This window comes from Anguilla rostrata, chromosome 9 (assembly GCF_018555375.3).
Source record: "Anguilla rostrata isolate EN2019 chromosome 9, ASM1855537v3, whole genome shotgun sequence".
Lineage (NCBI taxonomy): Eukaryota > Metazoa > Chordata > Actinopteri > Anguilliformes > Anguillidae > Anguilla > Anguilla rostrata.
Window position 1 is genome coordinate 49,001,791 of NC_057941.1, and position 13,186 is coordinate 49,014,976.

The 13,186-nt window shown below is 49.4% G+C and overlaps 1 protein-coding gene across 3 annotated transcripts in view; it reads left to right on the forward strand.

Moving 5' to 3' along the window:
- The first annotated feature begins 1,088 nt into the window (after nucleotides 1-1,088).
- LOC135264031 (cell adhesion molecule 2-like) overlaps nucleotides 1,089-13,186 on the forward strand; it is a 331,728-nt gene continuing 319,630 nt past the window's right edge. Inside the window, exon 1 of one of the 3 annotated variants that reach the window (XM_064352608.1) lies at nucleotides 1,089-1,623. In XM_064352608.1, coding sequence (XP_064208678.1) covers nucleotides 1,563-1,623 — 61 coding nt within the window. In that variant the 5' untranslated portion in view covers nucleotides 1,089-1,562. The remainder of the gene's footprint in view (nucleotides 1,624-13,186) is intronic. The other 2 variants (XM_064352605.1, XM_064352606.1) reach the window with 2 other exon arrangements.

Below are 13,186 nucleotides of genomic sequence, written 5' to 3' on the forward strand. Positions count from 1 at the left end.
ATAAAGACCAATCGTAGTCAATATTTTGAGGGAAAAGCATATATCCTCGCACTTGTGTTTCTTCGTCACTGACCCTGACATACCCACATTTCTCAGCTAAGCGGGACGTCAGCACGTACACAGACCTGTCTGTCTGTCCTCCACAGTCTAACGAATGTGGGGCCTAGAGAGTTCTGGAACAGTGTGATGAAAAATTTGAATGACTGCTTTTGGCTAAGATTAATGGCTCACACACCTCCACGTTGATATAGGCAAATGGTACTTTTCAAGGTCTCGAGAAAATCACTAAATTCATTACAAGTCCGAAACGCTAAACTTTCTGCAAATATTATTCAAGGTGGATCAAAATTATATCATTTGTCGAGTAAAACTGTAAAGGCATTGGACGAATCCAAGCAATTTTAACCATTTCAATGTCAACACCCTCCTAATTTAGTCGTTATATTAATATAGTAATCGCTTCTCTAACCTCCTGACACGCGCTCTAGAAGTAAACTGCGTCGAACGTCATACCAAATTCAACGTGATTTAATAGGCTGAGCCTAATTTACATTAGCAAAAAAAAAGCATGTGGCAATTCGATTATCCAAATCATTCCACTCAGTTCTAAAAGAACAACGATTGCTTCGGCGATGGTGTACCATACCAATGAATGCGTCCGGTTATTAAGCGTAATCGTTATTTGGACCTCCTATGAGCTAAACGGAGCCACATATCTATTACGTGCAGTCTAAAAATGTAAGGATGTATATGAATGCTCACTCGTACCACAATACACCAGAAATGCCGTGTGTGTGTGTGTGTGTGTGAAAAGACCGAGCATGCAGAACATCAAAAATACGTGCTCATAATCAATGGTTGCAAATCAGTACAGCAAGCGGGCTCGGGCGCAACTGCTACTTGTATGTTGAGAGACACTTTGGCTGCTGTTCTTTCAGAACCCGTTTATATAATTCCCAAGCAAATGTACAGCACACCGCCGAATGCTTTAAAAAAACTGAAACCACAGTGTCAGCAGATGGAGACTTGAGGACAGTCCCGTCACGCACAAAGGAGCGTGTTAGAATGAGAGGATACGGAAACACGAGCTGAACTTGGGAGTTCGCCCGTCTCTCGCGTCAGTCCCTGCCAGTACTTCAACCCTCATCCCTACTATTTTGTGCTTTTGCACCGATCGCCTTTCGCCACGGTTTTGCCAAGACTACTGCTCCCGGAATATTTGCGGGCGTCCGCTATTGGTTAATCGTCTTCATCTGTCAAGCGGTGTAGGCGGGACTCGACTCGCCGTAGCTCCCCAGAGGAAAGAGAGGCTAAAGCTGCACTTTTCTGTTCTGTTGGAAGAGCATCTCTCTGGCGCTCGCTAACAGTTACACCTTGTCTCGGCAACGGGATCACGGAGAACTGTGGGACTTGACTGCAGGAAACGCAGCCGTTCACGCGCGAGGAGCCTATATAAATTGCACGCCTCACCTGGATAAACCCGCCTTCATACGGAGAGGAAAAAGGAGAAGAAAGCTATTTCGAGTGTCGCAGCACAGCGGGCTGAAGGAAGCGAGAAGAATATGATTCTCAAGCAGTATTTGTTCTTCGCCCTTTACTGCTTCTGCGGGATCGTTCTAAAAGGTACGCGCGGTGCAAAGTTTTAAGCATAAAGTACGCCGTGTCACTTTTATTGGCGCCGGGCAACAGCGTGAACGTCTGGCGGATTCGCAGGCATTCCTGGCACGTATCGAATGGCGTGCATGGTCGCAGTTTCAATCTCGCGCATTGTCTCAAAAGCCCATAATGTGTTGGAATGACGTTTGTTATGTTTACATGATTGTTCACGCTGTTTATTTTAGCTCGGGGGGTATGGTCTCCACCGTGAATTCTTACGGATCAACACAGCGTGCATACGAACTCAATTCGTGTCGTACGCGCGCGTCTGTGGTTGTGTGCATACATTTTTAAACTGTTCATGCGGGCTTATGTTTGGTGCTATTTTAAATTATTCACCGTGAAAACAAGTTTGAGACCGATGCCTTGTGTTTAAGTTTGCAAAATGGAGGAAATGCTGTGATTAAGGCATCGTTTGATTTGAAAGCGCGTCTCTACGAAATCAACACAAAAAGATATTGTTTAAAGACATGTGTAGCACGCCTTTAGCGGGAACTTTTGTGATATATCGACTCGGGCTTTGTCTGTGGAATATTAGATAGCCTATGTATCTTCGAAGGCAGCATTAGTCAAACCGCGCCGTGTTTTGTGCTTAAGTAGCTGGCGCATTAACATGATGTACAAAGCGGTATGGAAAATCTTTTTGCCTGCTGAACATCACGACATTATCAGTGCATTTAATTATATCATTAGAAAATTGGAGATTGACCATGCCTTGTGGGCACGTGTTTGAAATGTTTTAAATACATTTTTTGTTTATTTTCTGGTATTGTCTGTGGGTGTTTAACAAATATTTTGATTATCACTGTGTTGAATATCAAAGCTGTTTGACGAAACAAGTGCCTGGTAGCTGGTTTGTTACGTCAAATTGACATTTATGCATTTTGTATTTGAACTTCATTTGGACGGATTTGCGTGTGTAGATTAAGCTATATTTGCGTCGGCTCGTGCCATATCTTCATATTAAACTGTGCCATTAAAATTACATTTATTTTTCGGATTTTCTTGGGGGATGATAATTTGCTGCAATCTATCCGCTGTACCAGTTCATATTCTGCACTGACGACTGTATGGTATTTGCAATAGGCTGCATCTTGGGGTCGTGGTAGTATCAGCTTTTCTGTGTTGCGTGAAACAGTTTCGCTGTTTTAATAGCGCAGGCGGTGAACTGTAAGCTAGATATGTATTTTGCACAGTTGCTATTTATTTATGAATTTTTAAAAATAAAAATTATCCAGTTCCCGTGTTTACTCCGCTTTTCATTCAGTGGGTGGTTACTGAACGCATCCGTAGCCTAATCTGCATACACCGAATATCTGGATTGAAGTGCATGTGCAGTTATTTCAATTTCAATCTAATATCATTTGTTTCGCTCCGGGTGCTGGTGCTCGCGCTTTTCTCGTCTGATTCACGCCGCTGTACTGTAAACATGATCAGCGTTGCAAGGTCAGGATGTCAGTTCGAGGCGTTGACAGCCCGTGACAAGAATACATTGATAATAGTGAGCCCAGCTATGCACACTGTGCGTGTGTGTATGTGTGTACTGGAATTTAAAGAATACGCTTGTACGCACACATACACGCGCACGTATGGAGGTTGTTCGAATCCATATGTAGGTTATTGTGACTACAGAATATTCTTAGGACTGAAGAGAGGTGGAGGAGTGAAGGGGGGGGGGGGGGGTAGTGGAGGATACATGTCCTGTCGTTCATCGCCAAAAAAGATGAAGAGATTCTCCTTTGGGTTCTCGAATTAATCCCGACTAAATATTTAACAGACTTAATAAGTACATAATTTCCCAGCAAGTTAATGGATACTGTGAAGGTCCACCAAAGCAACACGCCATGTAAATTGAGTTCAGTGGTCCAAGGGAGCCAAACACATGTCGATGCGAGGCTAATTTAGTTTAGCATGCTTCCTCTGTATACATTATTTATTTGCTTTGGAGACGCCCTTATGTGGGTCAGTGTACGCGGCTCGTGCTTCCGGGCGGTAGCCATATATTCTGCTCATTACCGACGGATGCTGTTCTGGTTGGATACGTGGCTCGCGGCTTCAGCGCCAGTCCCCCCTCCTGAGTATAATGGTGCTGGAGAACTTCGGGTTTGCCAGCCCCGCCCTTTAACCACTATATCATATCATATACTGGCGCCTAGCACAGCACTCCCAACCCCCCCCCACCCCCCACCCACTCCTCCTTCACATCATAGAGGTTCACTTTATCCATTTTCTTCTCCTGTTGTTTCGTATGACATTAAAGTCTTGACTGCATTGTAATGTCTGCAATGTGGGCTGTAACTGCATTATGTCTGTCTACCCGTCTCCGTCTGTCTGTCTGCATGTCGATCGACATATCGACCCATCCAAATATTACATTACATTGCATTCGTGTAGCAGATGTACTTATCCTGAACAGCTTAACTTCCAGGAAGAAACGGGAAGAGCTTTCACCTTATCCCTATGAGCCGGCAGTACCAGGCTGAAGAACATTCCAGAACGGTTTAGATGGGGGAAAAAAAAATCATTAAATCGCCAATACGTGTGCAACTGTGATCATAATCAAGAGCCAAAACGCTGATTCTGAGCATATACAGATTATACTAGCCCTCAGAATAGAATAAACTGAACCATAAAAATATAACATTCAAACCATGAAAACTTTTGACTTTAATTAGTACTGAAGGTGGGAGCGTTCGGGGGTGGGAGGGGAGACCAAGACGCACTGACGTGGCGGGACTTCAGTCTGAGTTGGGCGACGGCCAAAGACTCCGCTGTCCTTCGCTGCCAGGGGAAGATGGTTCCACCACTGGGTGGGGGGGGTGGGGTGTGGGGGGGGGACAGACGGGCTTTGTGCCTGGGAGATGGGACCGCTTTGGGAGGGGGCGAACCAGTCGCTATATGAGCCTATATCCAGTGCATCGCCTTTTTGAGTCTGTGTGAGTCTTTTGAGTCTTTGAGTTTTTGCATGATAGGGAGTCTACATTTGGATTCTACTTTGTTTTTATGTTGTTGGGAAATTGATTGGAGTGATTGTTCGTGCCCTGTTGTACTGTCACATGCAGAGCTTTTCTCATTGATGTTCTTGTAAAATGTCTGCCATAGTTACATTTGAATGGTTTCTGGTCTAATTAGTGGTTTTATTTGTTTTGTTTTTTGTTTCATATTGAAAAGAGGCAGAATGTGTGTATGTGCGTGCATGTGTGTGGGTGTGTGTGTGTGTGTGTGTATATATGATAGAAAATTCTAAGGAAAGAAAGAGGAAAGGTTTGTTTTCCTTTACATAAAGGTCACCCAATGAGAATTCATCAGCTCAGTGCAGACGGGCCTTCTAAAGCAAAAAGTCAAACAGTTTTGACCTTTTCCCTCCTCTGGCAAATCTGTAAATACGACTGTACCAACAGGAGACGCACCGACGGCAAAGCCAAGCGGCGCGCGTTTTTCCGCTGAAGGTCACGGGTCGGCGTGCGGGGGGAGGGGGGATGGCGGGGCGGGGCGCGGCGGGGGGTCGGTATCTGGATCTGGAACTTCCGCACTCCGTTCACTATTGTCCAATCGTGACCGTCGTCGCCGGCGACCCACACGGCTTTGGTAACCGGAGCTGATTGATGGCCTTTCTCAGGGCGTCGCTTGTAATGGGTTGGCGTCGACGCCAAGGCTGAGGTAATACGTTTATTTAATTCTCTGCGCCCTCCGCCGGCGGTGGGCGAGGTCGTCTGAGTGGGCGAGCGAGTGGGAGAGCGAGCGTTCGGCGGAGTTCCCGGCTGGCACGGACGGCGCTGTCGCGCGGGGCGCACCGGCGATACGAGGACCGTTCTCGACGCCGTGACACAGACGGGGGGGGGGGGACGGGGAGGACGCTCCCCGAATACAGAGGGCGGCCCTGCTGAGCCGCGCGTGCGACTGAGGTGCTCGACGCCCCCTGCTCGTCGGCGCGTGGGGACGGCGGGATTAGCATCCTGGGAGCGGAGCGATCCGTCCGTTTTCCCCTCCCGCGTCCCGCGCTGGCATTAGTTTGGAGGGCCGAAGAGAGCGGTCAGGGAGTTCACGGGCTCAAAGTGTGCCCTCATTGTGCCCTCACTGGCCGAGCTAGCGGCCAGGCCTGCTCCGGTGCTCTAAGGTGCTCGGACCTTTTTATATTGACAGTTTTTTTTTTCTTTCTTTTCCTTTAATTACAGTCTTCACCAAAAAAAAAATGTATATGTAATCACGTCCGTGTGTTTCGTTGACCTCCCTGCGTGATAGAAGATTCTGGATTATTGGCTGTTCTCAGTGTGTTGGCCGGCTTCCCTGGCCCCTATCGAATCCTCCTGTTCCCCCGACGACGACCGGGCTCGGGGTGAAAGGTCACGCCGCATCGATCGCCGAAATGATTCACCTTGCTGCTGACTCTCTCGCTCTGCTTCTCCACCACACTTCAATGTGCTTCATTCATTCATTCATTCATTCATTTATTTATTTATTGTTTTACTATTTTCCGGGAGCTTGCAATTTTCCCTGACATTGACCTTTTTTGCGTGTGACACTAGTTGAGGGAGGTAGCTGCGGTACAGGGTGGCTGTGTAGTTTAATGGTTATGGAACTTGGCTTATAACTGAAAGGTTTGCTGCTTGACACCCCTGGAGCCAATCAGAGATGTAGGACGTGCTTGGGGGACCAATGGTGTGCTTGAAAGGTGGTAGTATTTGAATGCACACACTGGGAAGGGAGATAAAGCTGGGAAAGGTATAGTCACCCCAGCCCCCCCAATTATGTTGGTTGGAGGAGGGAGAGTCTCATTGAGAAACACCCCGTTGAGAAATGGAAACAACGCAGTGACTTGGTTTTAGTGGTATTAACACGTGACTTTGTCTAAAAATGAAAAGAAACAAACATGGACTAACTGTAAAAAGAAAGAATTATAAGAGATTCTACTTAGGAAAGTAAAATTTTGTTCTTGTTGCATAAACTCCCCCTGTGGACTGTGTGTGTGTTGATGTAGTATATTTGTCCTGAACGATGCTAAAATGCCGATTTTCCCTGGCGGCCTGGCGGTCCGTCAAGTTGACGCCGCTTGGCTGAACGTACTCAAACGGCGGTTGCATGTGCTCGCGCGTTAGCTGCCGTCAAGTTAATTAAGAGTTCCCCGTCCCTCGCGGCTTTGATCTCTCTCCCTCTCTCTCTCTCTCTCTCTCTTTCTCTGTCTCTCTCTCCCCCTCTCTCTCTCGGCCCCACTGTTGATGGTGTGATATCGGCCCCAGCGCGTCTCTGCCCGCCTGATGCGTTCCCACGCGACTGAGTCTTTCTGTACCGGCTCGGCTTGGCTCGGCTCGGCTTGGCTCGGCTCGGCTTGGCTCGGCTCGGCTTGGCTCGGCTTGGCTTGGCTTGGCTTGGCTTGGCGTAGCGAGCGTGTGTGATTCTGGAGCTGATGGCTGTGTTTCACTGGCGAGGCGGGTGAGAGAGCAGGAACTGGGAAGTGGCGTGTCGGGCAGTGTTCTCAGAGCTGGGTGATCCTGCAGAAGCTGAAAAAAATCACACAGGGAAAGCAGGCGACTGTGAGACTGTTATGGGACACGCCTGAGTTTTTATTTTTGTATATTTTCGCACCTTTGCCCAGTGGTGTGGAAGGCAGGTTATGTGTATACTGGTCCCTTTTATTGACTGGATCTCTGCTGCTTGTAGCTTTGGCAAACAGCTGGACTTTGTGGTATTAATGACCACGCCTTATACTGTAGACCAATAGAGGGCTGTGCCTCCTTGCACTGTAGGCCAATAGGGAGCTGTGGCACTGTGTACTGTAGGCCAGTTGTACTGCATGGGGCCATTGTATAAACTGAATAGGAACTGGAACGTGCTAAATTGCTAGCGTCTGTAGGGCTGTGCAGAGTTGCCTGTGCTCGTGTTCGCGGCTTCTGATCGCTGCTCCCGCGTCTGACACCAAGTGGGCCGCACGGAGGTGGAGGTGCCCGCTGGCTTGCAGAGCAAAGAGAACAGCCTTTCGTTTTGGGCCACGGCTGCCGGGCGCCGCCGTGCAGCTCTTCTGAACCTTGTTTTTTAACACACGTGTGACCCGCGTCGCTCTGAAACTGAAGCGCCCTGGTCCCTGCCCCCTCCCGCTGTGAAGCGTTCCGCGGCGAGGTTCCTCCGGGGAGGCTGAAGGAGGGCCGGGCGGGGCCCCGTGGGAGCGAGCGAGCGTCGCGGCTCAGCGGCCTGGCGTGCTGCGGAGGTCCGGTGTGGGCGGAACGCCAACCGCACGCCACCTGTCAGCGCCCCCCCCACCCCCCCCACCCCCCCACCACCCTCGAGGGACAGCCTCAGAACCACCGCGAGTAAATCGCACAGAGCTGAGGAGACAAGGGCGAGGGCCGGCGGAACATTCCGGAACATTGTGGAACTTCCCCTCCCCACCAGCTGCATTAGAAACTGTGCTAAAATTTTAAAAAAGTCTGCCCAGCCCCCAACCTCCCGCCTTGACATGGCTCGTTGTTTAACTGCTTGCAAGTATGCAAGTACTCGAGGGGGGGGGGGTGTCGGAAACTGAAGACACCCCCCTCCCCCCACCCATCTCCGGATCAGCATCTGCTCAGGTGAGCCAGGCGGCGCACACGCTAATGTGCTCAGACAGGTGAGAAATGGAGCAGGGGATTAGGAGCCATTTTTGCTGACTGTAAGGCGGTTTCCTTGGCTGTTAATTTCTCCGGAAAACGGCCAGAGGAAGCGACCAGGCCTGCCTTTCGTGTCCCTCCTCCTCCTCCTCTTCCTCCCCTGTCCCTTTTCTGCCCCTCGTTTGCGTTTGTTTATTTTTCTCCGTGGTGTTGATCAGAAGGACGACAGATGGAACACAGCACCGCGGTGAAGCCCCGCCTCCATTCTTTAAAAAAAGTTTTTTTTTGTTTTTTTTTGGAATTCTTCCCAGGCATTCTCATGTTACAACATTCATTAGAACACGGTTAATTATTTTTTTCCTCTCTCCGCCAAAGCGTTCCGTCTCACCCGCTGCTTATCATGCCACAAGTTTCGCAAATTCGGTTAGCAGGGTTGTAGAAGAACACTTCGCATGCATCTCAGTGGATGACCTGGCAGTGACCCTCCCATGCCTGGGCGACTCTGGGTGTCGTTGCCATGGAGCTGCTGGGTACAGACCGCAGCAGCACTACCCGGACACACAACCAGACTCCGGGGGCTCGTCCACCCTGCTATAGAAACAGTGCCTTAAAGGGACGAGCCACCCAGCAGCCCCCCTGAAGGGTTCTTTTGAAGAATGTCGCTCTCTTAGTTCGGTAGAACTTTGAGAAGTGGGAGAAGCTATGCTTGGTTGGCCATGGATGGAGAAGCGCTAGATGACAGAGGAATCTTATTTTATTTATTTATTTATTTATATATTAATTTATTTATTTATTTTATTTATTTTTTCCCCGTCTCGTCGATGTCACGAGAACGTGACCGTCGCGGAGACTCCGCTTTTCTCCTGACAGACGGCAGCTGTGACCCGGAGAATCGCCTCCCCTCGTGCGCCCCGAGAACCCCGTTTCCGCGGTGACAGGTGCGATTTCCCCCACGATCAAAGGAAAGCCACGCTTTTGTTCTCTCAGATCTTTATTTAAAAAAATAAAAAATAAAATAAATAAATAAAACTCAAACAAAAAAGCGGGTGAAGGGTTGTTCAAGAGAGAGGTGTGAATATTCGGCAAGCTGTTCGGTCCCCCCCCCCAAACCCCCTCCCCCGCACCACCACCCCCCCTTCCTGGTCGGAAGTTCTGGGTGAGGTTATTTTCTGCTCGCGGAGATTAAATTAAACGAATCGGAGCACGATCATAAATCACAGCACGCGGAGCCCGCAGACGCAGATGATCATTACCCCTAAACGGCCGCGTTGTGCAAAGTGTTCGAAAGTGTAAACAGAGGCGTCTCCCCCGTGCTTCTGAACGACGGGACCTTTGTCTCGTGGGATTACGTTATGCTGAGGCGATATCCGATTAACCTCCTGGCTGTAGTTGCTTTCATAATCCTGCACCGCGGCCAGAAAAAAATTGCAGGAATTGATTCACGTAGATGCAGAAAATCGCAGCTTGGCACAATTGGCGTCGATACGATGCGGTTATTATTATTGCTTTTTTCTTTTCTTCTTTTTTTTTTAATTACACCATCACTGCAAGACCCGACATATTTTGAATGGGGTTAAAAAAACAAGACATTGTGAAAACTGTTTTTTTTTTTTGTTTTGTTTTGTTTTTCGTCTTCAATCCGAAACTCCCCTTCTCCGTTCCCCTGTGATGATGCGCTCTGATATTGTTTAGGGACCTTCAAAACCAGAGGCACGGCTCTGACATATAGAGCAGGAGTCAAAGAGATACTATATTAGATTTTATTTCCTGAAGGAACGTCGATTCGGCGGCCGACGGCGACGAATAACAACTTGTTCCCGAGTAAACGTCGGCGCCGGCTCCCCGGGGGACCGCGGCCAATCCGCGGGCTGTTTCCGTCGCCGTGGTTTTTAAAGAATTTATTTAGGCAAATTAGGAATTTGTGCATTTTGCCCCCTAAGCCCCCATCCCCTCCCCTCACCCCCCCCCCGCCCCTCCCCCCGCGGAGTGGAAAGCCAGCTTTGAGGTATGAGGGATACGTGCTGCTGTTGCTGCTCAGGCAGGGGTTTGCCGATTAAGAAAACGCTGACGGGTGCGTCTCAGACTGTAGACTTACGTGAGTGCACGCCCCCTGCTGCACTGGAGGTGTGATGTCACACGGGTAGACGTTGAATGTGATTGACAGGCTGGGTCCTGCCCTCTTTTTTTGTTTATTTTGGGCTGGGAGATTTTCTGCCTGTTGGTATATAAGGTCCCTGCTATCGTTGCCATGTTACGCGTTAGCGATCGGGAGATCACCCCGGGGTAAGCGTGTCGTCGAAGCGTAAACGACGGACGCCATTGGCTGACAGGGCGATGGGTTGTTTTGCGGTCTGGATCCCTGATGGTACAGTATGTCCCTGTCGTGGTAGCTATCGCCTAGCGGACAACGTGATTGGAGGAGCAGGTGAGGGTGGTGGAAGCGTGACGGGCGTCGAGGGTTTCTGGAGTCGGGCGCGATCGCGCGTCTGGCTTCCCGCTCTCCGATTGGCTGCCTCGCGGCATGTTGGGCGAGGGTGCAACTGCACGTCTGTCTTCCCGCCCTGTGATTGGCTGCCTCGCGGCATGCTCGATAAGGCTGCTGCTGCGTGTCTGTCTTCCCGCCCTCCGATTGGCTGCCTCGCGGCATGTTGGGCGAGGGTGCAGCTGCACGTCTGTCTTCCCGCCCTCCGATTGGCTGCCTCGCGGCATGTTGGGCGAGGGTGCTGCCGCACGTCTGTCTTCCCGCCCTCCGATTGGCTGCCTCGCGGCATGTTGGGCGAGGGTGCTGCCGCACGTCTGTCTTCCCGCCCTCCGATTTGCTGCCTCGCGGCATGTTGGGTGAGGTTGGCGGGACCATCTGCCCCGTGTGGGATGGAATTTCACACCTGCGACAAGAATAAACAATCTATTAATCAAAGACATGGGACAATCTGTACATGTCAATACACGCGCGCGCACACACACACACTGCCGTCTGCGCACAAACTGATTGAATAGGCTACAAACGCCGCTTTTTTTTTTTTAATCAACGCTGTTAATTTATTTTTCTGTTCAGCCATATGGAGTGAGTCTGTTGTTTATTTTTTTGTTCTTTCGTTTTCAATTAAATGCTGAATAATTCCTCCTCTATTCCAGTGGAGAAAAATATTGTTGTCTAAATGAAAAACACGAACGCGAGCGCTCGAGAGAATCTTCCGGAAACGGCCGCGCGCTGGTCGCGATGGGCAGCCGCAGGTATATGCGTCATCAAAGTTGCGTGAGCCGTTAAACGCAAAAGCCTAACGAAAGGACTCTGAGGACCAGACCCAAACAGAGCGACCGCCAACGTTCGAGGCAAGCCGACTGGAATTAGTTTTCTGTGCGGAGTCCAAGAAAGAAAATGGACAATAAACAAGCTCACGGTGAGGCTTTAGAATTTTTGAAAAAGCGGGACTTTTTAAAAAAGTCTTAATTTGTAATATAAATCGACAACGAAGCGAGAAACGAGCCGCCTCTCGCCGTGTGAATAATAATAAGGACTTGGTGTCTGTTTGGAGCCGCTGGCCCGCGGTCAGATCGCGTGCGTTGACTAAACGCCTGGGTGACGCATCAGCTGCTTCATTGCAAGGGAGGCAAAGAGCTCCCACTGACGGTGGAATTATCTCTATTTTTTTTTTTTCTGTTAGAGGCTTGATCGCCGATGAAGCTTCGGAAATTGGGGGTGGGCAGTTGCAAGAGAAGACCAGTGAAGAGTCCCTCAGAAGACGGGATGGGGGGGGGGGGGTTGGCCTGAAGGGGGCCAGCAGGGTGACACGGGTCACATGACCATTTTGGGCAATAGGAGGAAGACCTCAACCTCATTTCCAGCACTTTTTGTCAAGCACTTTTTTTTTTTCCACCCTTCTTCCTTTTTCCTCAAAGAAGTGAAATGGCTGTTTGAGATGCTCTGTCCAGCTTGCCAGGAACTTCCAAGACCTTACAGTATTTCCGCTGGCCTCGGGCAGTACATTAAGTGGTGTGTTTTACAGTGCGAGCACTCGTACATTTCCTGTGGCTGTGCGTCATTAATAATATAAATAGTAGTCCCCCTCCATTTTGAATTCTACTGACCTCACCACCTGCTGGACATATGTGTGACTGAAAAGTAATCGCTGTCTTTGTCTCTCTCTCTCACTCTCCCTCCCTCTCTTCCTTTTAGAGAGAGGAGGTTTTTACACTGCTGTTGACTGTGGGAGGTATCTGGCTGAGCCAAGCTCACAGGTTCAGATTTCAATAATGTTAAACATATACTGAACGTTGGCAGATTAATAAATAACTTTAAATTGATGTCTTCAGGCATTTTGTGGTGTAAGTGTACAGTGGGGGGTGGGGCGGGGGGATCTGAAAGGTCAGGAAGCGGTCGACCCACGATGTGGCACTAAATTAGCGGCAGGAGTGTACAAGTGCTGCTCAGCCAACTGCCAGTCTGAGTTTAAATTTGCGAGATTTAAAATAGCATGGAATACGTGTGACAGTTTAAAAAAAGAAAAGAGTGGAGACAGCCGAATTGCAGAACAGAGCCAGAATCCGCAAAGTACCACTGCAATCAAAATCTATTACGGGACCACGGGGCGGGAGGTGGGGGGGGGGGGGTGTGGTGGGGAAGTGGCTGCAAGAAAGGGGCCAGCCGAGTGGAATAATTTCTGAGGCTTTTTAAAAAGAGATGAGCGGCTCCCTGACCCCCCGGTCGCCAATGCATAGTTAATGTTAGCACGTTAGCACGTTAGCGCAGCGCTGCTACCCAGCCAAGGCGGCGGCCCAGAGGACGTCACGCCGCCATCTGTCTCACGCCACCGCATTACAGACCCGTTATAAACAATGCATGATGGGGAAACGGCCTTTACTTATTGATTGGTTCAGCCCTCCTGAAAGGGTGTAAAAAAAAAAAAAAAAAGGAAGAAAAAAAGCCTTTTACATCCTCAGTGTCTATT